The 21,535-nt window shown below is 52.9% G+C and overlaps 10 protein-coding genes across 10 annotated transcripts, besides 2 other annotated features; 6 read left to right on the forward strand and 4 right to left on the reverse strand.

Annotated features, from left to right (window-relative positions):
• Positions 1–531: 531 nt before the first annotated feature.
• Positions 532–746: a sequence feature (Protein overlapping with rRNA (P153DRAFT_120434, KAF2125097.1) was converted to a misc_feature.).
• Positions 747–909: 163 nt separating this feature from the next.
• Positions 910–973: a sequence feature (Protein overlapping with rRNA (P153DRAFT_120434, KAF2125097.1) was converted to a misc_feature.).
• A 54-nt stretch (positions 974–1,027) lies between these two features.
• On the reverse strand, positions 1,028–1,554 carry P153DRAFT_300507 (NAD(P)-binding protein; the record flags this gene model as incomplete). The annotated part of the gene is made up of 2 exons (XM_033664334.1): positions 1,028–1,389; positions 1,467–1,554. The coding sequence occupies 2 exons, from the start codon at positions 1,552–1,554 to the stop codon at positions 1,028–1,030; spliced, it is 450 nt and encodes a 149-aa protein (XP_033519490.1).
• Positions 1,555–2,177: 623 nt separating this feature from the next.
• P153DRAFT_300992 (uncharacterized protein) lies at positions 2,178–2,829 on the reverse strand (the record flags this gene model as incomplete). Its single annotated transcript, XM_033664361.1, has 3 exons — positions 2,178–2,360; positions 2,453–2,655; positions 2,730–2,829. 3 exons carry the CDS (start codon positions 2,827–2,829, stop codon positions 2,178–2,180), a joined length of 486 nt encoding a protein of 161 aa, XP_033519491.1.
• A 459-nt stretch (positions 2,830–3,288) lies between these two features.
• P153DRAFT_120503 (uncharacterized protein) lies at positions 3,289–3,614 on the reverse strand. The gene has a single exon (XM_033661973.1). The coding sequence runs from the start codon at positions 3,530–3,532 to the stop codon at positions 3,320–3,322; it is 213 nt and encodes a 70-aa protein (XP_033519492.1). The 5' UTR covers positions 3,533–3,614; the 3' UTR covers positions 3,289–3,319.
• Positions 3,615–3,697: 83 nt separating this feature from the next.
• On the reverse strand, positions 3,698–5,389 carry P153DRAFT_389952 (uncharacterized protein; the record flags this gene model as incomplete). The annotated part of the gene is made up of 3 exons (XM_033670882.1): positions 3,698–3,826; positions 3,877–4,801; positions 4,863–5,389. 3 exons carry the CDS (start codon positions 5,387–5,389, stop codon positions 3,698–3,700), a joined length of 1,581 nt encoding a protein of 526 aa, XP_033519493.1.
• A 1,534-nt stretch (positions 5,390–6,923) lies between these two features.
• Positions 6,924–8,092, forward strand: P153DRAFT_370424 (uncharacterized protein). The gene is made up of 3 exons (XM_033669033.1): positions 6,924–7,251; positions 7,323–7,590; positions 7,645–8,092. Exons 1-3 carry the CDS (start codon positions 7,063–7,065, stop codon positions 7,683–7,685), a joined length of 498 nt encoding a protein of 165 aa, XP_033519494.1. The 5' UTR covers positions 6,924–7,062; the 3' UTR covers positions 7,686–8,092.
• A 48-nt stretch (positions 8,093–8,140) lies between these two features.
• P153DRAFT_370426 (uncharacterized protein) lies at positions 8,141–10,251 on the forward strand. Its single transcript, XM_033669034.1, has 2 exons — positions 8,141–8,519; positions 8,584–10,251. Exons 1-2 carry the CDS (start codon positions 8,352–8,354, stop codon positions 10,012–10,014), a joined length of 1,599 nt encoding a protein of 532 aa, XP_033519495.1. The 5' UTR covers positions 8,141–8,351; the 3' UTR covers positions 10,015–10,251.
• A 791-nt stretch (positions 10,252–11,042) lies between these two features.
• Positions 11,043–14,247, forward strand: P153DRAFT_325543 (BRO1-domain-containing protein; the record flags this gene model as incomplete). Its single annotated transcript, XM_033665273.1, has 4 exons — positions 11,043–11,329; positions 11,422–11,851; positions 11,901–13,043; positions 13,096–14,247. The coding sequence occupies 4 exons, from the start codon at positions 11,043–11,045 to the stop codon at positions 14,194–14,196; spliced, it is 2,961 nt and encodes a 986-aa protein (XP_033519496.1). The 3' UTR covers positions 14,197–14,247.
• A 743-nt stretch (positions 14,248–14,990) lies between these two features.
• On the forward strand, positions 14,991–16,951 carry P153DRAFT_370428 (uncharacterized protein). The gene is made up of 2 exons (XM_033669035.1): positions 14,991–15,462; positions 15,514–16,951. The coding sequence occupies exons 1-2, from the start codon at positions 15,394–15,396 to the stop codon at positions 16,648–16,650; spliced, it is 1,206 nt and encodes a 401-aa protein (XP_033519497.1). The 5' UTR covers positions 14,991–15,393; the 3' UTR covers positions 16,651–16,951.
• Positions 16,933–17,512, forward strand: P153DRAFT_370429 (uncharacterized protein). Its single transcript, XM_033669036.1, has one exon. It carries the CDS (start codon positions 17,078–17,080, stop codon positions 17,285–17,287), a length of 210 nt encoding a protein of 69 aa, XP_033519498.1. The 5' UTR covers positions 16,933–17,077; the 3' UTR covers positions 17,288–17,512.
• On the forward strand, positions 17,123–18,909 carry P153DRAFT_370430 (uncharacterized protein). Its single transcript, XM_033669037.1, has 3 exons — positions 17,123–17,567; positions 17,723–17,855; positions 17,908–18,909. The coding sequence occupies exons 1-3, from the start codon at positions 17,410–17,412 to the stop codon at positions 18,466–18,468; spliced, it is 852 nt and encodes a 283-aa protein (XP_033519499.1). The 5' UTR covers positions 17,123–17,409; the 3' UTR covers positions 18,469–18,909.
• The last annotated feature ends 2,626 nt before the right edge of the window (positions 18,910–21,535 follow it).

The raw sequence follows: 21,535 nt of genomic DNA on the forward strand, positions 1-21,535 counted from the left end.
GTCTAAGCAACGTGCTGGCGTGCTGGTAATTCATACTCAAACTCCCCTGAGTCGATCATATCCATGAGAACTCAAATCGTTGAAATCTCTACTCTGGCGTGCAACCTGCTCATAGGTGAATAAGTACTACTTTAGGATATATGTACTTTTGTATACTTACACAAGCTTTTTGATGGTTGGTTTGGCAAAAGGATCTTTGGCCGAGCTCTCCGCATGGTTGGCTGAGCTGTGCCCTCGTCTGAGCTTCGACGTTTGTGTACTCACCTCAAAGGTCTTCTTCAGCCTTTTTTTGCCTCGCCCAAACGACGGCCCCTCTAATAATACTCGAGAGTCTCCACCATGCAATCATTTTCCCCGCAACCCTGAACTGTCCCGGACCAAGCAATCTAATAACATAGTACCTTCAATCCGCAGTAGTGTATCATATCCAGTGCAATTTCTTGGGGCAATTCTTTCCTGAACAGTAAAACCATCCATACTACAACAACATGGGTTATTTGGGGCACCGCCATCGAGACATGTAGCATTGCTATGGGTCAATTCTCCACATACGACCATAGGACACTGAGAGCAAGGCTTCCCGTTCGCTCAGCCCTATTTAAGCAGTGTACCGGCGGATTAGTAGCTGGGCAGGAGACTACTAGCGAATTCCCGCTGTTGTATGTTTTTGTCTGTGTTTTTTTGCTCCTCCAAAATTTTCCATGCGCAAATGTGGATATGCGGTCCGTGCGGCATATGCCTAAAGAGCAAGCGGATCGAGGCTCACATGACCTTTCATGGACACGACGACTGAAGAAGCGAGGGGATGGTTGGGTAAATCTAGATCTTCTCCACGAATGGGGCAAGACACATGTCAACCAAACCAGTTGATTTTTGAACGTGAGTATGCCGCATGGACTCCGGGTGTAGCCTCTTTGATTCGTGCATTACGGGACTTGTTTTCCATGCCCTTCGAACTCCCCTGTTGATTTGATATACCATTCCTCAACTCCAGAACCCCGCCACTGATCTATGGCCCTTCTTTTCCTCAAAGCCTCGACCACTCCCTCTCCGCAAGCCTCAGCCCCTCTTCCCCATCAACAAGCACGCACGCACCATCCCCCGCAATCGCAGCCTTGAAGTTCGCCCGCGCGTACTCCAACACGTCTCTGTCGAAGCTCCCAGGCTGCAACCACACAGCCGGCACGCCTGCTTCTTTCGCTTCCTGCAGCAGTTTCTTTGTAACGGCCGGCGGCGTGATGACGGAGAGGGAGTACGAGGATGCTGGGGGGTCTGAGAGCGCGGACGGAGAGGGCACGGTGGGGTGGTCACGTCGGAGGATTGAGACGCTGGGGCTGCGCGGGTTTATGGGTGTTGCGGGGAGAGAGTGCTGGAGGTACCATGCGAATACTGTGTGAGATGTTAGCTGTTGTTCTGCTGATTGGGTTGTGGAGTAGGTCGGGATGGTGGGAGAGGACAGTAAGAACCTTTGTATCCGAACTTTTGGGGGTCGGAAGATGCGCCTGCGACTGCGAAGCGGGGGGACGAGAAGAAGATTTTTAGTGCGGCGTCCATTGTCTGTGGTGAGGTTTGGGTTGGACTGTTATCAGATGGAGCTACTGGGATTGTTAGACGGGAACTAGATGGGTTGATATGGTGGGGTGGGAGAACGTGAAGTGAAGTGAAGTGTAATGGTATGGAGGCACACGGAATCAACGGAAGCATGCACTTACAAACGTCAATTATGTACTCACTAGGAGATCTCAATACAGACCGAAGGTTGAAAGTCTAATATATGCGCCAACGCTTCAAACCACACAGATAGGGAAGTTGTAAGGCAATCAATATAGATAAGGATGCTTTTGTAACCGTTGATATCTTTTGCTACGAAGATCGCGACAAGATACTGCAGATTGCTACTCTTTGGACCTGCAACAGAAGGTGACTATTTGAGTGCACACTCCCGTTGTATCGGCGTAGTAGATTGAAGGAAGTGGGATGAAGGGTCGTCGTTAGATGAACCGAGGCACGCGTCACGTCATCGATTCTAGTTCCGCGTAATCGCGTCCTACAACTGCACATCCCCAACACCAGACTCGGCCAAAAACATCTAGTAGTGTTTGTGCCTTAGCACTATCTCTTTTGTAAGGGTCAGAGTCGCTATGATGAGGATGGAAAACATGAACATTTGCATACCTTTACCTCCCCACCAAACAGTTCTCCAACTCAGGATACGTCCTCCACAGATTAACCAACGGCAAAAACATCTTCTTCTGCACCTCCCTCCCCTCATCCTCCGCCCTCGCCTGCTCCCCCGCCCACGCCCACATCTGACTCCACGGCACCCACTCCCACTTCGCGCACTTGTGCGGTTCCATCGGCTATCCAGCGTCAGCCCTCTACCCATCTCCATGTGCACCTCCACCACCAAAGCGCCCACAACAAGAAACAAAAAATACACCAAGCAACTCACCCTCGGCACCCTCTCCTCCCCCGTAATAACACACGTCACATAAACCGTCACATAATGCTTCCCCTCGCCAAACACATCATTCGTCGCAGTCAGAAATGTAATGTTCCCCACTTCAAGACCCGTTTCCTCGAGCACTTCGCGCGCCGCCGTCTCCGCGAAGGACTCGCCGTACTCGAGATGGCCGCCGGGACACTGCATTGTGCCTGGGAACGCGTCAATGTGCGAAGGGGAAAAAGGTGTGTTTGAAGGGGGAGGGAGGGCGGGAAAGTGTACGTACCAGCGCCGTGGCTGCCCGCGCGCTCGCCCATGATGATGTTCCCGGCTGAGTCGTGGATGATGACGCCTACGCCGATTTTTGGACGTTCGGGGGTTGCCATTGTGTGTGAGTTTTGCGTTTTTCTTTCTGTTATATAGAGGTGATGGTGTGGGTATTCAAGTCGGAGATGCTGCTTGGTGTTGCGATTTATGTGTGATTCATTCACCAGTCCGTTGTCGCACTAGTGCGTTGTTCGGCTAGCGTGCATGTCGTTCCAACATCGGAAGAGAACATATGTTGAAGAAGCTCCCTAGTGTCGGTTTGATAGGACTCGGACCTGTACGATATTTGATGTTTCGCTCTGAACGTGTAACTTATCACTTGTTTGCAATCTGTCTAACGTCGATGTGGCGCCGCCATATAAACGCATCCTTGCATGGAAGATACTTCAAGACCACCAACACAATGGCGACAAACACGACGATCTCGGAGTGATTGCACTTGCTAGAGCTGGGTGACATTCAAGTGTTTAGTATCGGTTTTCGCACATCCTAGTGACATGTTCTAGCACCCGTTCGCGTTGATAGAGAAAAAGATATATTTTTGTCTAACTACTCCTCCTCCTCCATTAGGAATTTGAGAAGACCGAAAAGCATGGAATGATTACTGGGAACGAGTAGAAATCCAGTTGAGTAAATGGTATATGTGAAATGAATATAAAAAAAGCAATGATGGATGAGATCGGAAGAAAAGAAGAAAACAAATTTCCACGTCCTGGCACCTTGGCCTAACTTTTCTACCTGGTAGTGCAAAAGCACCACCATGTCGACAATTCTGCGTTTGGTTGGTCATCCAGATGTTGAAAGCATGTGCCCGAGGACTGCAAGTGATCCAGAGTTGTGCAATTTCGCAATTATACGCCAATTTCCTTAGACATAACCTTCCCTCATAACTCGCTCATTGATTTTGAGTCGCCATGGTTAGCCTACTTAGGCAAAGTAACTTTCCTTGTTGCGGGACTGGAGAGTGACAAGCAAGTTGTAGAAGTCCTGGTTCCAGTCGACGCACTCGAGGTATTCCCACCATAGGCGAAGGGCGGGCGGATCATCAACATCAGCCTGTTCTGAGTCAGTATTGAACACCTTGAAACAATATGGGGACCTCTCACAGCATCGAATGCAGCAAGGATTGCCTGCTTCTTGATGTGGGCAGTCTTCATACTGGCATCACGCTCCCAATCGCGAAGGCTTTTGACGTAGCTCTTCACGTCCTTGATCATCCTCTCGTTATGTTTCACCTCATCCTCGATGTCGTGGGTGGTAGCGTCTGTGGAAGCAGCATAGATGCGTCCTTCGTACTCCGGTTTCGGGAAGAAGTGCTTCTTGAGTGCCTCGGTGACCCACTCCTCGCGGGCCACGGTGTCAGTCAACTCCCTGGCGTGATACTCCTTAACGTGCTGAGGCACCTTGGTCTTCAATGTGTCGTAGTCTAGCTTGTCGGACCAGCGGGTCTGCGAATAGTTCCCGAAGTAAATGTAGCGAATCTGACCCTTGGCATTGTTCTGCTCGACGAACATCGGAACATTCTCGTAGGTATTGGTGTTTTCTGCGAAAAGGTCGCCATGGGTCTCTTCTGGGGACTGGTTGAAGAACGCGGTGAGCTTGGCACCATGTCCGCCCGGAGCCATCGGGAGGTAGGGATCAATGTTGGGATCCAGCTCGTAGTAAGTACGGTTCTTCAAGATACATGGTCCATCGGTGTCGACGAAACGGAGGCCCGGAGACCAGATGACACCTCCAAGATGATTCTTGATGAATTCTGGATGGAATGTGATCATGTCTTTGGAAGGGACCTTCGACAGAATATCTGGAGAAAGAGGTTTCAGTGTGGTCAGGTAGTAAGGCTGCCAGTCTTTGTCTAAGGACATGTTCTCGATGTTCTTGGTTGGAACGACTCCCTGGACGGCTGTTGTGGTCGACGAGGAAGGACTCAAGGCTGGGGCTCGCCGCTCAACGATAGAGGTATCGATCGGACCATCGGTGATGAGGGGCTCATACTTGTCCTTGGTCTTGTCCGAAAAAGGTCCTGAAGCACTGCGACATTGTTTAGCAACCGTACAGTACAGTGAAGTTCTTGGACTGTTGTATGACTGACCCATTGACAGCTTTGCTCTCGGTCTTCTTGGCGCCTCGCAAGTGTGGCGGAACGGACTTTGGGCTCGCTCCGTTGCTGGTGGCGCTTGTAGTCTTCAGATTAGATGGCATGCTGCCGCTGTGTTTCGAAACGCCTATACCGTTCTTCTTCTTGTTAGCATCGCTATCATGTGACTTACACACCTCGTTAGTAATCTGGTCGAGCTCTTCCTTGAACCGCAGAGCGCTCTGGTGCGACTCGATGGCATCACATTCCTGAAAAGGGCCAACATGCACCGGCCAGCCACCTTTCTTCAGCGTGTTGACTGAGTCGTGGAGACTGTGACATAGCTCATTCAAGATGTTGACGTCGGAACGCAAGGAACAATGCTCCTCTTCCAGGTTGAGGAGCCGAGCCTCGAGATATGGAGAGGAGGGAGGAGCTCTCACCTGGCTGGGCGTTGTGTTGTTCTGGTAGTGGCCGTTGGCGGTTCCTGTGGGTGGAGGATAATTGGTAGTAGGATGAAATGAGCGTGCTGATCCGTTCATGTTGAGTAAGCGTGTGTGTTCAGATACGATCGCTGTTTTGCCACCAGAAGCTGGTGTCGACGAGAGTGAATCAACGCCACTGATCTGAGAAAGTTATAAACTTCAGTAAGTCAGCCGGTGAGGACAAACGGAAGGAAGAGATTGAAAAAGGAAGGATGGCAAGGGCTGAGGCAGGTTAAGTACCTAAAGATGGTTGCTGCCTACGACTGTCAATGCGGGATCTCAAGTGAGAGAGGTCCACAGGCAAAGTTGCAAGGTAAGCCGGTTAAGGCGACAGAGGGCAGCCGTATGGAAATCGAGAGCTAGACTAGCAGCTAAAGTGATCGTATATGTTGCTGTTGAGTTGATATTGTAGCAGGCTGTAGAGATCTTGCGAAGTGGAGGTGTATTTGAGATGCTGTGGTAAGAAGCTTGAGTAGAAGAAAGGAAAATGGATGGAGGTGAGGTGTGAATGAACGGGATTATATAGACGAAGTGTAGGGGTTCCCTCTCGTGAGCCCGTAGCGGTGAGCGGCGGTGTTTGGTATTGACTGAGGTGAGAGTAACTGAAATGCCTTAATGACCTTCACAGAGGATTTGACGACAGGTAAAAGCGACTTGGGCTGAAGCAAACTGAAGGAACGTCCAAGTGGTCTAGCTAGACGTATAGTTCCCGAAGAAAACGCTGGAACAAGCCTCAGCAATGATAAAGACTCAACATCGAGTGGTATTAGGATTGGTGTGTTCCGCAAATTTGACAATTGAACTTGGGTTGTTAACATTCTTCTCTAATCAATCCTGAGATGGTTCTTCTGGAACAATGTGTGAAGGATGTTCACAAGTCAGTTCAGGTGGACAACAACGTGCAATCAATACGCAAAACGTGTCTTGATGCCGTTATTTTGACGTTTCCTGCACGTCGACAGATAGGAAGGTCAAGAAATCATCTCCTAGGCTTCGAGTATCCTCAGGCGGAAGCTGGCTGGGAAAGATGAGACTATAACTTTCCCGATTGTTCCGACAAAGGTTTCTTGATCAACTTGCAGACCCCGACTTTCGCTCTTTCACTGCTTCGGTCGCAGAATTGCTATCAGCGAGTTTTGTCCCATCTTTTCCTCTCACGATCCACGCTAATGCCAGTAGTCACTCCATAAAGACAATCAAGGGCATTGTGAGCCAGCGGGAAGAATCTGACCAGATGCTACGCGTCAAATATCCAAGCAGGAAGTCCTGGCGAAGCCATACAACCCATCCAATCACTTGGCGTCCACGGCCATGCGAGGAGGTAACGTGTCATGGCGCTCGACGACGCGTCAAGACGGGAGAGCACGGACTCGAGACACGCGACCAAGTGTAACACTGAGGTGGCTGAGTGTTTTGGTAGGAGGAATATGCACAGATAAGGAGTCCGACACTCGATGTTGTGAGGGCGTGGTGAGAAGGCGGAAAGGGGTTGAGTGCAGCAAGGCTGACGAGGAACGCTAAGTTGGACCCTGGATTCGACGCGGAAAGCGCGAGGGAGCGAGACGTCATCTAGCGCGCTTTGGCTCTGCCAATTTGCTCCTCTTCACCGTATCAGGCTACCCGTGCAGGTGCTATCAGGCGTTGTTCGCATACGCAGACATCACTCACATCTCGCATGAGGCCCACGGCTTTTTTTCTTCTTTCCGTCACACTGGTTTCCTGCTTATAACATGCCGCCTGCGAAGCGTGTCCACGAAGACGCCCAGCAGCTCAAGGAGAAGCTGCACTCGCTCCAGGGCACGAATGCGCGTGGCCGTCGCAATGGTGGCATCGTGACGACGAACGGCAGCAGCCTGAAGGAGGTAGACAATGCGTCGACCAACAGTGGCCACACTTCGACCGAGGCCAGCTCGTCCAATGTAAACTATGCCATTGTTGCGCGCCCCAGCTCTACCACGCTCCACCGGCTAATGTGCCTTCCCCTCTGCAGATGAAGTGGGCCTCACAAGATGCCGCTGTCCTCCAAAGCTACCGACGAGCCTACCGCCTCGAGACGCCATCGACCTTCAAGAATCCTCTCAGCCACGTCGTCCTGAGTCAGGGCATTGGCCGCTTCTCACCCACAATGGCACGGCCGAAGCCGAAGCGAAGAGTGCACAAGGACCAGCTGGCCCTCGCAGTGAGGAAGAACTTCAACGCGTTGGGTGTCTCCGAGGCCGACGTCATCGTCGACTGGCTGTACAAATCGAAACATCAAGGTGGGCAGCTCGACGCTGAGGCTGGGGGGAACTACGTACTGACGTGTGGCATAGACAAAGAGTTTCGCGTGCGCTTCGCACCGCAACGGAAATGACCTCGAGTCAGTCTTCTGGCGCATACACACACTTCGCTGCACTTTCGGAGTTTTTTATCGATACCCCGGTCTGACACAACTGTCAACCACCACTACACGTAATGAAAATGGGCATTTGGAAGGCGTCTTGATATACTGGGTTGGTGTGTACACCGATGGGTACGGTGTGCATAACATGAGGGTGTTTACACTATGGGCGCTCGGCGATAGAGAGTCGAGCGGCCCTGCACTACACGGACAAGGATATGCCACGGAATCAGGCATAGAAAATAGTTATACAATACATATTGGTATTGTAATTGGGCCATGTTTGACATGTCGATGCTCATCGTGCAGTTCGATGTGTTTGGGTCCAGCAGGCCTCGGAATACATTCGGACATGGAATCAAAGCCACCCTTTCTGGTCAACGTTTGTCTTGACTTATCGATGACATTGCCCTTTGCATGCATCAAACTTTAAACGGGAGCTGCTCTTGACCGCTAAGCCAGAACGACATGCATCTCGAAGATGCCAGAAGCTTTTACCGAGGCCGTTGGCGCGTCATTGGTGCATTGACCGGCAGTATCCAAAAAGTTTCCGCGACTTCCTCGTCAACGCCAGAAAGCAACACTTGCGCAGCGTCGAGCCATCACACTCATTTGCAGCCTTGCTTCTGATCTTCCAACATGAGTTTGGTTGCCCCGCTGTCGTTCAAGGCTGCGGCCCCAGCGCGCATCGTGTCTGCCACCCGGCAGTGCCAACGAAGAAACATATCGCAGTCCTCCCGAGCGCAGTCGAAGAGACCTAGCATCGCAGCGCGGAACCAGCAGCAACAACATGTGTCGTCAACACGAGTGAGTGCACATCTCAAAGCGGTACTGCGATGCCCCGCAGCAATTACTAACATCACATGTGCAGTTCTTCCATGCTACACGCCCCGCACTGGCGGTATCCGACCCCTACAAAACCCTCGGCGTCGACAAGAATGCCTCCCCCGCAGACATCAAGAAGGCCTACTACGGTCTAGCGAAGAAGTACCACCCAGATACGAACAAAGAGCCCACCGCAAAAGATAGATTCTCGGCCGCCCAATCCGCATACGAAATTCTGTCGGACGCCGACAAGAAAAAAGCATACGACTCGTACGGCTCGGCAGCATTTGACCAAAATGGCGGATTCAACCCAGGCGCAGGCAGCGCAGGGCCAGGTGGCAGTCCTTTTGGTGGAGGCTTTGGCGGAGGCTTTGGCGGATTCGGAGGCGCGCAGGGCGCGGCGGGCTTCGGAAACATTAACTTCGAAGACCTGTTCGGCGCATTCGCTGGAGGACGGAGAGGACGCGGTGGGGGTGGAGGCGGACGACAGGCCCCGTTCCAGGAAGAAATCTTGGTCGGCGACAATATCGAAGTCCAAACCAACATTTCCTTCCTCGACGCTGCGAAAGGCGTCAAGAAGGAAATCCACATCAACCCACTGGTCGAATGCGGGACTTGCAACGGCAACGGCATGAAGCAGGGCGCCAAGCGCTCCGAGTGCAAATCCTGTGGCGGAACAGGGTCACGCGTAACTAGCATGGGCGGCTTCCATATGAGCGCGACATGCGCCGCCTGCGGTGGCAGTGGATCCGCCATTCCTCGTGGCTCCTCGTGCGGTACATGTAGCGGCAATGGTGCTGTCCATGAGCGCAAGAAAATTTCCATCGACATCCCCGGCGGCGTTGAAGATGGCATGCGGCTCCGTGTCACTGGCGAGGGCGATGCGCCGCTCACAGGCCAAGCCATGTCGTCTGGTAATGTACACGGCCAGAAAGGAGATCTCTATGTCCTTATTCGGGTCGCCAATGATCCCAAGTTCACGCGCAATGGGAGTGACATTCTGCACACGGCGACCATTCCCCTCACCACCGCTGTGCTGGGCGGCGAAATCAAGATTCCAACTCTGGATGGGGAGGTTATGGTCAAGGTGCCCACCGGCTCAGGGACAGGCGACCGCGTCACGCTATCGGGCATGGGTATGAAGGTCCTGTCCGCTGGGCGACGAGGGGGCAAGGGCGATTTGAAAGTGGAATTCAAGGTCAACATGCCGAAGTACCTGAGCGTCAATCAGAGGACGATTTTGGAGATGTTAGCCGATGAGATGGGGGACAAGCATGCGAAGCGAATGATGAACTTGGGGGGTATGAACGACGGCAAGACACAGGCACAGACAGAGGAAGACCATAGGAACGAGGGATTTCTGAAGAGTGCGTGGCACAACATCACAGGACAGCACAAAAACTTGAGGAATGAGGACGGGACACCGAGAACAGATGGGAAGGACGAGGACCCGAAGAAGGGATCTGGATCGAAGTGAGGAGGTGAATGATTCATGTGTACATTAACTAGACTGGCGTAATTGGCGGCAGCATGTCTGCCAGAAGGCCATTTGGTAGCATTTTTGGTGTCGTTTAGCATTGGAGTTGGGTTACGATTAGATGTTGGAGATGGAAAACGTGTAGTACGATAGTTGTTGGGCCTCTCGACTCAGGCTTGTATATTATCTCGTTCGCTTTGTGTCGTTGACGATAAGAGACTTAGTCCGCTTTTGTTGAACCGCGATGTGGTCCCCTTAACACTTCAGCTCCCTGAAAACGCTCCGCTTTTTGGCGCCTACTAGCACCAACCGTTCTATCGATTTTCGCTTCCAGATCTCCGTGGTGTTGACCCTGGAACTATCGATATACTCCCATGTCGGTTGCAGCGCTTAACCGATGCGATATCGAGGTGTTCTGGGCACTTGACTGGTCGAGTGTCAACACCGACGAGTGTGTGACTGCGCTGCATAGACTCGGTGGTGATCGGTTGTTTGAATTCCATCACGCGTGCACTGCTGGATTGGTGAATGCAGAACGAGTCTATGCACGCTCATGCATGGTGTGCCTTGCATATGAGGTGAGTTCAGACGGCCTGTCGAGGTTGCCCCGCCCGACCATATCTGTCTATCTACCTACAGCGTAACACCGTCAGCTCCATCGACGTCTCCCCTCCACCACGACATTCCCACAAGCGGTGCTGCGCCGCATACCGAGTGTCTGGTTGATACGTGAACCCATGCAGCTTCCCGAGACGCGTGTGAGCCGGTGAAAGAGCCACGAGTACCGCCAGCAAACGCCCAACGTCATCCCGCTTCCGACCCTCGTCCGTGCATACTACATCGATGCCTTCGACACGGGCGTGACGGCTCTCCATCTTCACCACCCCGCGAGTTCGATCCACGCTCGCTGCACACGACCCGGGCAGCTCGCCGCTCTTCCGCAGACACCAACCACAGCTCCGCCAGCTGCCTGCTGACCGCCCCTACCGCCCCAACCACCCCACCTCGACCCCCCCGCAATCGCCACAATGACGACGCAGATCCCCATGATATCCGTGCCGCTCAAGCAGACAAACGAGATCGACTGGGTCGCGCCGCTCAAGGGCTACATACGCTCCACGTACGGCGACGATCCGGAGCGCTATGCGGAAGAATGCGCCACGCTGAATCGGCTGCGGCAGGACATGCGGGGCGCGGGGAAGGATAGTGCCGCAGGGAGGGATCTGTTGTATAGATACTATGGGCAATTGGAGTTGCTAGATCTCAGGTTCCCTGTGGATGAAAACCATATCAAGATCAGCTTTACTTGGTACGTGTTCCAGATCCTGGCGGGGGCTGAGTGAGCGTCGCGAGAGGAGAGTCAGGGGGGAAAGAAATCGAGGAATCAAACAGGACTAACGAGCCCAGGTTCGACGCCTTCACACACAAACCCACCGCACAGTACTCGCTCGCCTACGAGAAAGCGTCCATCATCTTCAACATCTCCGCCGTCCTGTCATGTCACGCTGCGCATCAAAATCGCCACGAGGATGTCGGGCTCAAGACGGCGTATCATTCGTTCCAGGCTTCTGCTGGCATGTTTACATACATCAATGAGAACTTTCTACACGCCCCGTCGACGGACCTGAGCAGAGAGACGGTGAAGACGCTGATAGCGATTATGCTGGCACAGGCTCAAGAAGTGTTTTTGGAGAAGCAGATCGCGGATGGCAAGAAGGTCGGACTAATGGCCAAGTTGGCTAGCCAGGCGGCATTTTTGTACACACAAGCGACCGAGGGCGCGCAGGAAAATGTCACAAATGCTGTGTTTGAGAAGGTGTGGTTACAGATTTGCCAGGTGGGTACCGCAGATACTTTTGTTTGGGATATGGGCTAAATGGCGGCAGATCAAATCACACTATATGGCTTCGGTAGCACAATACTACCAGGCGCTGGCAGACGACGACGCGAACTCGCATGGCGTATCCATCTGCAGACTACAGGTCGCAGAAACACATGCCAAAGACGCGAATCGAGCAGCGAACGGGTTTCCCTCATCCGCTCCAGCAAACTCGAACCTGGCCTCGGAGACTGGAAGCGTGCTGGCGGAGATGACCAAGAAGCACCTTGCGAATGTACAGGAGAAACTTGCTGAATTCTCCAAGGACAACGATTTCATCTATCATCAAGGGATACCCAACGAGGCATCCCTGTCTCCCATCCCGAAATCACCAGCAGCGAAAGCGATACCCGTTAGCGAATTGTATCAAGGACAGGACATACAGAGAATTATCGGTCCGGATATCTTCCAGAAGATTGTGCCCCTGGCAGTGACCGAGTCGGCAAGTCTGTACGACGAAGAGAAGGCAAAACTGATACGGGCGGAGAGTGAAAGGGTTGAAGTTGCAAACGACGAGATGGCGGCAAGCCTGGACTACTTGAAACTTCCCGATAGCCTTAACGTGCTGAGAGGGGGTATGGATCAGGATATGATGGTCGATCAGGACTTCCGGCAATGGTGTGAGGAACTGGCGGGACACCAACCTTTTACGTCAGCTTTCAACCAACTCAACACCGACAAAGCCGAAATTACCACCATGCTCGAGGCGAGCATGAAACAGTTGGATATGGAGGAGAGTGTATGCGAGAAGATGCGCTCCAAGTACGGACCAGAGTGGACACAGCAGCCCAGTTCACGCCTCACCGCCACACTACGAAGTGATGTTCGAAACTACCGAAACGCGGTTGATGAGGCAAGCACGAGTGATGCACAGTTGTATAATACCTTCCGACAATGTGAGGCGGACTTTGACGAAATGCGGTCAGCTGGTGAGACGGACGAAGCGGATGTCTTGTACTCGAGAGCCATGGTCAAGGCCGGTGCGACGAAAGGGAAGAGTCCGAGACCTGCAGAAGGCAACCTCATCGACGACGATTTTGACGATGGACCGAGTGTTGCGGATCAGATTGGAGCTGTTGAGGATTTACTGCGGAAACTCAATCTCGTCAAGAAGGAGAGGACACAGGTGTTGAAGGATCTCAAAGAGAAGGTATGTCGGAGAAAGTGCCTGTGTATAGGGTATAACTTGCTAACTTGATCAGGTTCACTCCGACGACATATCTAATGTCCTTATTCTCAACAAGAAAGCTATCGCCAACCAGGAATCTCAACTATTCAAGGCTGAACTCGAGAAATTCCGACCACACCAAAATCGTATACTGCAAGCTAATCACAAACAATCTTCTCTTCTCAAGGAACTCACACGGACATACTCGGATTTGCTCAAGGATAAGCGAGTACGGTCTGAACAGAACAAATATGAAGCGTTCTCGCGACAAAGAAACTCTGTCATGACCAAGTACCGAAGAGTGTATCAGAGTTTCAACGACCTAATTGCCGGCCTAATGCGCGCCCAAGGCTTCTACTCGGAGATGAAAGAAACGGTGTCAAGTTTGCACAAGAATGTTGAGACTTTTGTTAACAACAGACGCTCAGAAGGCGGGCAACTTCTCTCGCGAATCGAGCAAAGCAAATCTCAAGGCGCAGATCAGGAACAGCAACGTTTGAAAGATCTGATGGAACGTATGTCCATGGAACCTTCGGGTTCACCCGTGTCGGCAGGAAGTGGTGGGAGGAAAAAGAGCATACCGCCCCCGCTGTCATCAGTACCTGGCTACGGGTCCACATCAGGCCTCCCAGCATACAACCCCGCCGCCTCACCCCCCGTAACACCACGATACCCTCCCGTAACCACACAGCAACAACCCTTCATGTCCCCCCAGCAATCCTACGGCGGGCCACCGAGTGCGTTCAACGCCCCCCCACAACCCCCGCGACGCGACTCGTATAATCAGTACCCTCAACATCAACACCAACACCCCTCTTCACAGCAGGCGACATACAATCCAGCGCAACATCAGTACAATCCTGTTTCACCCCCGCCACACCAGCAGTTCTTCTCACCACCGCCGGCGCAGCAACAGCATCAGCAACAGCAGTGGGGGCAACCCCCACAGCAACAAAATCAGTGGGGCCAGGGATTGCCGCAGGGATACGTTCCTCCGCCGCCACCGCCGGGGCCGCCACCTAGTCAGAATCAGAATCAGAATCAGAATCATGAGTACGGGTACGGAGGAGCATATGGGAGGCAGGGACAGCAGGGACAGAATGATCATTGGGCGGGGTTGAGTCAGTGGAAGTGAGGGGTGGATGAGGCACGTGGGTTGGAGGGGGATTGGACGGCATTGGCGGAGGTAGAGAGTGGGTAATTGGGGTAGGGGGTAGGTGACTGGGATGTACATATGGAAGTAGGAATCAGATATGTTGTTGCATGCCACAACTGATGCTCACTCGAATTCATCTTCGGTTCATGTTTTCTTACCAGCGAGCCGACTTGGGCGATAGACTTTACATTTTCTTCTAAATGAAGTACTTATTGGCAGGTAATGCAGTCAGAGTTTATTATACATGGGAAATGCCGTGGATTGACCAGGAATAGACATGCAATTGGTCGGCTGCGAAGGATATTATTGCAATAGGCTGAGACGTAAGCAGTCGTCGCGAGCACTACCGAAACTCAGCCTGACCGCAGCTGGATACCAGGCAATCACGGGCGGCAAACCTTACCCGAGCCGTCTTTCACATGGTCTGAAACGGAGATTAATGCTGCACATCGCACTGCCAAGCCATCAACTTGACGTCAGGCTCCTCGAGATCGTCTGCAACCTGGTCGCGTGATAGTAAGCTTTGGAGGAGAGAGCGGGAAGAAGGCTACAGCGGCAAGTAAACACAACGATGTCGAGAAACATGATGCTCGGGCAAGGCGAAGAAATCTCCTGAAAAATACTCGAGTCAAATCTTGCAAGGCCGTTTCAGCAGCGGTAAGCGGAGGATTGACAGCGAGGGAAATAGAATAAGTGGGGCGCCATCTGGAAGGCGCCAAGTTAGGTCTGCCGCAGCATCCCTTTTCGAGATCTCGCACTTTTTCGCAAGAACCGCAAAACAAACCAGGCAACAGCCTTGGAGAGGGATTGTTCGTTCGTTCTTTTGCTTGTCCGAGGTAGTTGGTTTTCAACTGTCTCTTCCCTTCTTTTGGCTCTTTCTCCACACTCTTTTGAGACGTCGCGTGCCCTCCCTCCCCCCCATCTTTGCAGTCGTGTGCATCCACGTCAGCTCGTCGAATCGAAGCTCTTTCACAGCCACGCTACATAATAGACCGGCTTATTCCCCAGGATTTCCCATACTTAATAACTAGTCCTGGGTCTGCTCGTATACCCCGAAAACAAGCCTTGTGAAACGGGAATCCGCCTTCTTGGACTTTTGTACCGTTGTACTAGGTTGGACACGCGACACCACGATTCTATCCGTAGCCAATCCTTTTTCGTCTCGAGCAACATCAGATGGCGGCAGCTACACCAGAATGGAGCAGCAAGCCTGCGTGGAAGCTGCCCGGCTGGGCTGAGCCTGTTGTAGGTAAATGCGCAAAAGCGGTGAAACCCAGAAACCTAACATGCCTCCAGATGATTAGTTCGATCCTCTTCTTCGGCATGTTCATAACACGACGTCGGAACTTCCGCATCTTCGACAAGTCATCCCAACAGGCCGGTTACCTCAACACCGACTCGGAAGGGTCTACGGACCATCTCCTCCCGCACAGCTCCGACGGCGACAGCGAAGTCGATAGCATCACAACGTCGAAAAACCCGCCCAAGAGACGCAAGCTATGTTGCTGGAGGGTCGCAATGCCAAACACTTCGCGCTTTCGCAACCACATACACAGTCGCATACTGCAGCGCTTTCCGTTCCTGATTGAGATGTTTTACTGGATCATCAACTACGCCTTCTACCGCATGACTTCGGTGCTCTCTAGCAGACTCTTCGCAGGCCGAGGCATCTGGGATGTTTCGCAAGATCACGGTATCGCGGTCTTGGATGCTGAGGCAAACGGCTTGCTGAGCTTTCTCTTTCCGGTCCGCGAGGTCGATATTCAGCAGTGGTTTATGCATGGCCATCAGGATGCGCTTACGGTGCTGAATAAGTGCTATGCGCTGGTTCACATCCCCGGCACAGTAGGCTTCATTTGCTGGTACTACTACGTCGCGCCCTCGTTCGACACCTTTTCCGTCGCCCGTCGAACACTGACACTCACCAACTTCTGCGCCTTTGTCACATTCATCTTCTACCCATGCATGCCGCCCCGCCTCCTCCCCACCGAATACGGGTTCCTCGACACAGTACGCCACGACGACGCGCAAAGCGTGTGGATGAGCGGCAAATACGTCAACCAGCTCGCAGCGATGCCATCGATGCACTTTGGCTACTCCTTCATCATCGGCATGACGCTAATCTACCACTCGGGCCTCTTCCGCCGCACACTGGAGCGCGGCGAAGTGCGCAAAAACGCTTTCTGGAAGATCTTCTACCTGGTCATCGGCATTGGCTACCCCGCCTTCATCCTGACCGTCATCGTAGCAACGGCGAACCACTACTTCATGGACGCTCTGGTCGCGACGTGCTTTGTTTTACTTTCCTTTGCATGCAATAAGATCTTCTACGTCTTCATCCCGCTCGAGGACTTGCTGCTGTTTGTCATTAGGGCGGAGAAGCCGACGCCTTCGACGGGCGATCGCTTCCATGAGAAGGGCGGACGGTTGTAGTTTGTGGTGTGGCGAGGCTCGATATGGCGTTTTTGTTATCCACTGAGTTGGAATAGAGGGATTGCTTTTGGGCATGTTGTTACGCTGGGATGGATAACTACTTTTGCTTCTTCTTCTAGATATTGCGGCATAATAGGCGAGGGGTCGTCTTCGGATCGGCGTTGTTGTCGTTGTCGTTGCTGTTGCTGTTGCTGTTGTTGCGGATGCAGGATACCAATTTGGCATTTGTTGGCTGGAGCGCTCCACCTATTTGACTTATCGAGTATAATCACGAAATATTACTGTGGCTACGCAATCTTTTCTACTGAGCTTCTGCAATGTATATGCATGTCCTTTCCCTCGTACTCGACTCTCCATGCCCGCGCGGCGCGCGTTCCACACGTGAGAAAAGCTAGCGCGAGATCTAGGTAGCCGAGAACCCTCGTTCATGCAGAAACGCGGGCGCGTGGCTCAAGCTCAAAGCTCAAGCTCCCCCGACCTCTCACTACCTACCTACCACCACGCCATCTATCTGTTCGTCCACCAACAAGGCAAAACTGCCAGCACGCGAATTGCGCATCAATTGCTACTGTCGTTTCTCTCTCTTCCCGCGTGGTTCACCCTAGTCCCCGCGTTTCAAGCTCATCGCGTCGCGTAGCTAGCTAGCTAGCTGGGCTGCTTGTGAGGCTTCGATATACTTGCATAGCTTTACGCGCTTTCTTTAGCACCGCTATCGCTAATACTACGTACGACTACGACTACGACTACCGCGCAATCATTATGGCGGACACGGGAAACCAGACGCCTGTGGCGGAGACGCCGGTCGATGATGTGGAGATGGGGGACGGGGCGGGCGATGCGACGGCGGGCGCGGCTGAGGAGGAGACTGGGTTGCCGGAGATTGAGCCCGAGGCGCCGAAGCTGGTGTTGTTTGCTGAGTGAGTGGATGATTTTTCTTGTGTTTGGAGGTCAGGCTGTGTGGAGTTGTGAATGCGCGTCGCGCAATTGGCGTCGCTGAGGCGCAATTGAGCGGTAGCAATCTCACTGGGATCGCGGGAGTACTGGGTTGGACATGCAGCTTACCAGACTCCAGCTTGATGAAGAGCCCGATCGTTGAGGTGCTTGTTGGCAGTGGAGAGAGCAAGACCACCTACTCCGCGCACGAGGCTGTTCTTGTCAAATCGCCCGAGTTTGCCAAGCAGGTTGAGCAATTCGCACCTGGAGGAGTATGTGCAGAACGGCGTCTGGTCACTGAGCGCATTAGTTGACGCGTGATAGGCTCGCCAGATTATCTTTACTGACTGCGATGTCGACGCCATGGGCTCCGTCATCGAGTACCTCTACACCAGCGAGTACTTCCCCAAGAAGACCTCCGCTGCGCGCGACGCACCCCTGGAGAAGGACCCGCGCCAGCCCACCACCGACGACAACGGCCTCGGTCTCCTCGTCCACGCCCGCGTCTACACACTGGCCGAGCGCCTGCAGCTCCCCGAGCTGAAATCGCTCGCGCACTCCAAGATCCACCGCACAGCCTCGACGGCAAAGGGCGAGCTCGCCTACGCACGCTACGTCTACAAGGAATCCAACCCCGAGGACGCGACCATCCGCAAGCCCGTCGCGGCTTTCTGGGCTACGCGCTCCTACTCGCTGCGCCACGACGCCGAGCCAGAGTTCCGCTCCATGTGTCTCGAGTTCCCCCGCTTCGCATACGACGTGCTGCAGTTGGTGCTTGATCAGCAGGAGAAGAGCCGGCGCGGCGGCGACGAGCATCCGACTCGGAGCGGGCCTTCGGTTGTCCCTGGGAGTACTAGGAAGAGGGCTAGGGTGAGTCAAGTCTAGGTGGTTGAGAGGAAGAAAAGAATTTCTGCATTCATATGCTTGGTCTTGCTCTTTGCTTTGCTTTGCCTTGCGCTTGGTTTTCTTTCCTTTCTTATGCCTCATTTGGAGGGCTACGTTCTGATAGTATCTTTGTAGCCACACTCGCAGGTTGAGGTCCGCGTCCAGCGAGCGGATAGCCAGGATTTGTAACATAATCCGGCGTGCTCGACAAGAGGCGGTACTCGGCGCTGCACGGATGTCTTTCCTAGGGCTGTCCTTGCGATTCGGTTTCTCTGCTTTGGCTATCTACGACAAGGTTACAGCGGTGTCGCCTGTCTATCTTGGTGCTTGGGTGAATATTTGTCCAGATGTAACATTATATCATGTGCAGTAGCTACTGTTGAGAGGCTTCTCGTTATCCTTTACTGTAGGTTGGGGCTGGGGTATGTGCAAAGTGAATCCATTTGAAGAGTTATTGCTGTGCCAGCTGCTGCTGACACGTCTCTGATGTGTGATGAGAGTGCTAGGTGAGACTTTGTCCTGGAAAACATATACGAGACCTTCGTTGCTTTCTTAGCCTTTCGGGGTAGGACTAAGACCAACCTTCTAGGCTCTTGGTCCCTGGATCTTACTAGGAGGATTTGAGTCTGTAAGGCGGGGCGAGAAGGAAGGTCTTTTATCAGAGTCAATGAAACGACGTTCAAGGCAAGTAGGACTACTCGATAAATGCTGGAGAAGATCGTCGGTATGAAGAACGATGCCAACCGAAGTTGAGTTCTTAGTCGTCGAAACTGTCCTTGAGAGGGCAACTATGGCACGATGCTTGTGCCTGTGATCGTTCGGTTGAGTCCTGGAAAAGGTATTTTCCTACAACTGTCGTCAAACCAGTACAGGTCATTCATCGTGTGGTAAGTTTTCCGAGCAACGCGTCCAGTACTCGGCTCGCTCGGATCGTTGCCCTGCATTATGGTGGGAATTGCAATCGAGTCGTGGCATATGGTGGACATCGTTCAGACACGTTGCGGAATGCTGTCAACTCGATTCCAGTTAAAACAGTCATCGCTTGACCTGCTTGTGTGGGCCGACCTTCTGTCGTGGATGTAACGGCACCTAGACCATGCATAGACAAAGAAGCATTGACAAGCTTTACTGAATAGTGCATCTCCTTATTAGTAGAGAACTTGGCCAGATCGACGTTCCGCATCACATTATCTCGCTGCTATTCATGGTTGATAGTGATGCGGACATGACGGTGACGTCGAGCCGTGAGTACTGTACTGTACAATGTCCCATGCAGGAACGTGCGATCACGATATCGCGCTACAGGGGTACGAGCGTATTGTTGAGAAGACGCTGCAGCAAAAGTTGCCCTCTTTTGTTAGACCAGCGGCTTTCCGGGTGATGAGGGCATCATGCGTCGAGTGGTTAGTTGTAGACGCAGAAAGCCTTCCACGCGTACTGTGGTCCCTAGAAGTTTAAGCCATTCGCCACTTTCGCTTACAGTGCATCTCTACACTAACGTTACGTGGCGAATGGCTTAAACTTCTGGGAGGGGACCACAGTAGACAAGCAGGTTTTAGTCCACGTCAAAGAGGCGATGCGTCAGATTCGCGTGATCTGCTACACAAGCCAAGTCTTGATGTATGGACAGCATGTCAAGTCTGCGAGTACGTGGTGAGTGTTGGGAACGACAACAGATAGAATGTGAGGCTGGCGGGAGATCGACTCGTTCAGACTGGACCACGGATATTCGGCTGGCAAAAGCTCGTGGCAGGCTTTGCTCGGGGAGTAGGTACGGGATATCTGCCTGATAGACTTTAACGGCCCCATCGACGGTGGCTGATGATCTATTTTGACAAGCAACGGTCCCTGGACTTAATCTGGTCAGGTGCTTGTCTTATTTGAGATTCTCCGTAGTCTCGGGACTGGTCGCGGGTGGCATCTCGATGTTCAAGGCGGGACGGGAGTCGAAGACATCTGTCAGTTCGTAGTGACTTTCATCATTTCTCCGCAAGACCACTTCGGTCCGACTTTTGACAAGTACTTTGTGACGAGAATTGGAAGTTGCAGTCTCTCGGCGCTGCGTGAACAATACGAGGTGCGTCCCGCAGGACGGGAGCCATCATCTGGCATCAAGTAATCACGATTGGCTGCCAAACGGGCGATCACTGAGGTTGCACAACCTCGTCCCTACCCCGCGATGCATGTCTGTGGTTTGGGAGTCCCGCGGGAGGGTGTGCCGCTGCAAATTGCGGCTGGTTGATAGGCTTTCCTGGTTTGGTCAGGAGCGCATTGGCTGTATTGGCATGCAGCTATTTGCGTAGATGTCCCGTACGGTAGTGTCACGATGATGGAGAAGAAGATGCCTGTGTATGGAGGTCGGTGTTTGGTGTCAAAGACGGCGAGAGCATACTTGCAAGCCGAACGACTGGAGCCATTGTCAGGAGAGACTAACGATCGACTTCTAGACCAGGCACCACCATGATCTACCTTTCGCATGGTTCGACCAGCTGCCCACCAGGTGTTCTTCCTGTGTTTTTCCCAGGGTATTGGACCCTGCATGCAGTCCACCCCGCATGCACATCACGACTTGACCGGACCTTCTTCCGCCAAGGTTGACGCATGATGTGCTCATCTCAAGGGGCTTGTCGACCTACTTAGTGAACCGCCAATCACGGCTTCTAGTGTGTTCCATCCTCTTTCTTTCGCGACTTCATAGTGAGTTGTTTGTGTTGAGCACATCTGCGTTTGCAGCCTGAGTTGCCGCCCTGGCCTTGCTCACGGGCCGTCGAGCCAGCAAGTCTTGCAGTAGCCTCTGCCACGAGACCCGCCTTGGGCCTCACCTCGATCTTGCGAAACCCACCAATCCTCCACGTACCATTCCTGTGACTCGCCAACCCGCCCACTGGATCGCGCTACAAACACTCTAGCAGCTCTCTGAGCGCCAATACGCTACCGCGTGGCCTCGAATACAGCAGCACGTACCCTAGCTGTGGATCCACCGCGCGTGGAAACGAGCGTTCTTCGAGCAAAGACAGCAAATTGCCTAGCGTCACTTGACCTTTGAGGCAGACGGGAGATTCCTTTG

The sequence above is a fragment of the Dothidotthia symphoricarpi genome, assembly GCF_010015815.1.
Source record: "Dothidotthia symphoricarpi CBS 119687 unplaced genomic scaffold P153scaffold_21, whole genome shotgun sequence".
NCBI classification, from domain to species: domain Eukaryota; kingdom Fungi; phylum Ascomycota; class Dothideomycetes; order Pleosporales; family Dothidotthiaceae; genus Dothidotthia; species Dothidotthia symphoricarpi.

What these genes read in the sequence shown, in the direction of transcription:
- P153DRAFT_120503 (XM_033661973.1), bottom strand. Translation starts at nt 3,532, where the DNA reads ATGGTGGTGCTTTTGCACTACCAGGTAGAAAAGTTAGGCCAAGGTGCC.
- P153DRAFT_370424 (XM_033669033.1), top strand. Translation starts at nt 7,063, where the DNA reads ATGCCGCCTGCGAAGCGTGTCCACGAAGACGCCCAGCAGCTCAAGGAG. An exon ending in CCGAGGCCAGCTCGTCCAAT is followed by an intron (nt 7,252 to 7,322) that starts GTAAACTATGCC and finishes TCCCCTCTGCAG; the next exon opens with ATGAAGTGGGCCTCACAAGA. An exon ending in GTACAAATCGAAACATCAAG is followed by an intron (nt 7,591 to 7,644) that starts GTGGGCAGCTCG and finishes CGTGTGGCATAG; the next exon opens with ACAAAGAGTTTCGCGTGCGC.
- P153DRAFT_370426 (XM_033669034.1), top strand. Translation starts at nt 8,352, where the DNA reads ATGAGTTTGGTTGCCCCGCTGTCGTTCAAGGCTGCGGCCCCAGCGCGC. An exon ending in AACATGTGTCGTCAACACGA is followed by an intron (nt 8,520 to 8,583) that starts GTGAGTGCACAT and finishes TCACATGTGCAG; the next exon opens with TTCTTCCATGCTACACGCCC.
- P153DRAFT_370428 (XM_033669035.1), top strand. Translation starts at nt 15,394, where the DNA reads ATGGCGGCAGCTACACCAGAATGGAGCAGCAAGCCTGCGTGGAAGCTG. An exon ending in CCGGCTGGGCTGAGCCTGTT is followed by an intron (nt 15,463 to 15,513) that starts GTAGGTAAATGC and finishes ACATGCCTCCAG; the next exon opens with ATGATTAGTTCGATCCTCTT.
- P153DRAFT_370429 (XM_033669036.1), top strand. Translation starts at nt 17,078, where the DNA reads ATGCAGAAACGCGGGCGCGTGGCTCAAGCTCAAAGCTCAAGCTCCCCC.
- P153DRAFT_370430 (XM_033669037.1), top strand. Translation starts at nt 17,410, where the DNA reads ATGGCGGACACGGGAAACCAGACGCCTGTGGCGGAGACGCCGGTCGAT. An exon ending in AAGCTGGTGTTGTTTGCTGA is followed by an intron (nt 17,568 to 17,722) that starts GTGAGTGGATGA and finishes ACCAGACTCCAG; the next exon opens with CTTGATGAAGAGCCCGATCG. An exon ending in AGCAATTCGCACCTGGAGGA is followed by an intron (nt 17,856 to 17,907) that starts GTATGTGCAGAA and finishes GACGCGTGATAG; the next exon opens with GCTCGCCAGATTATCTTTAC.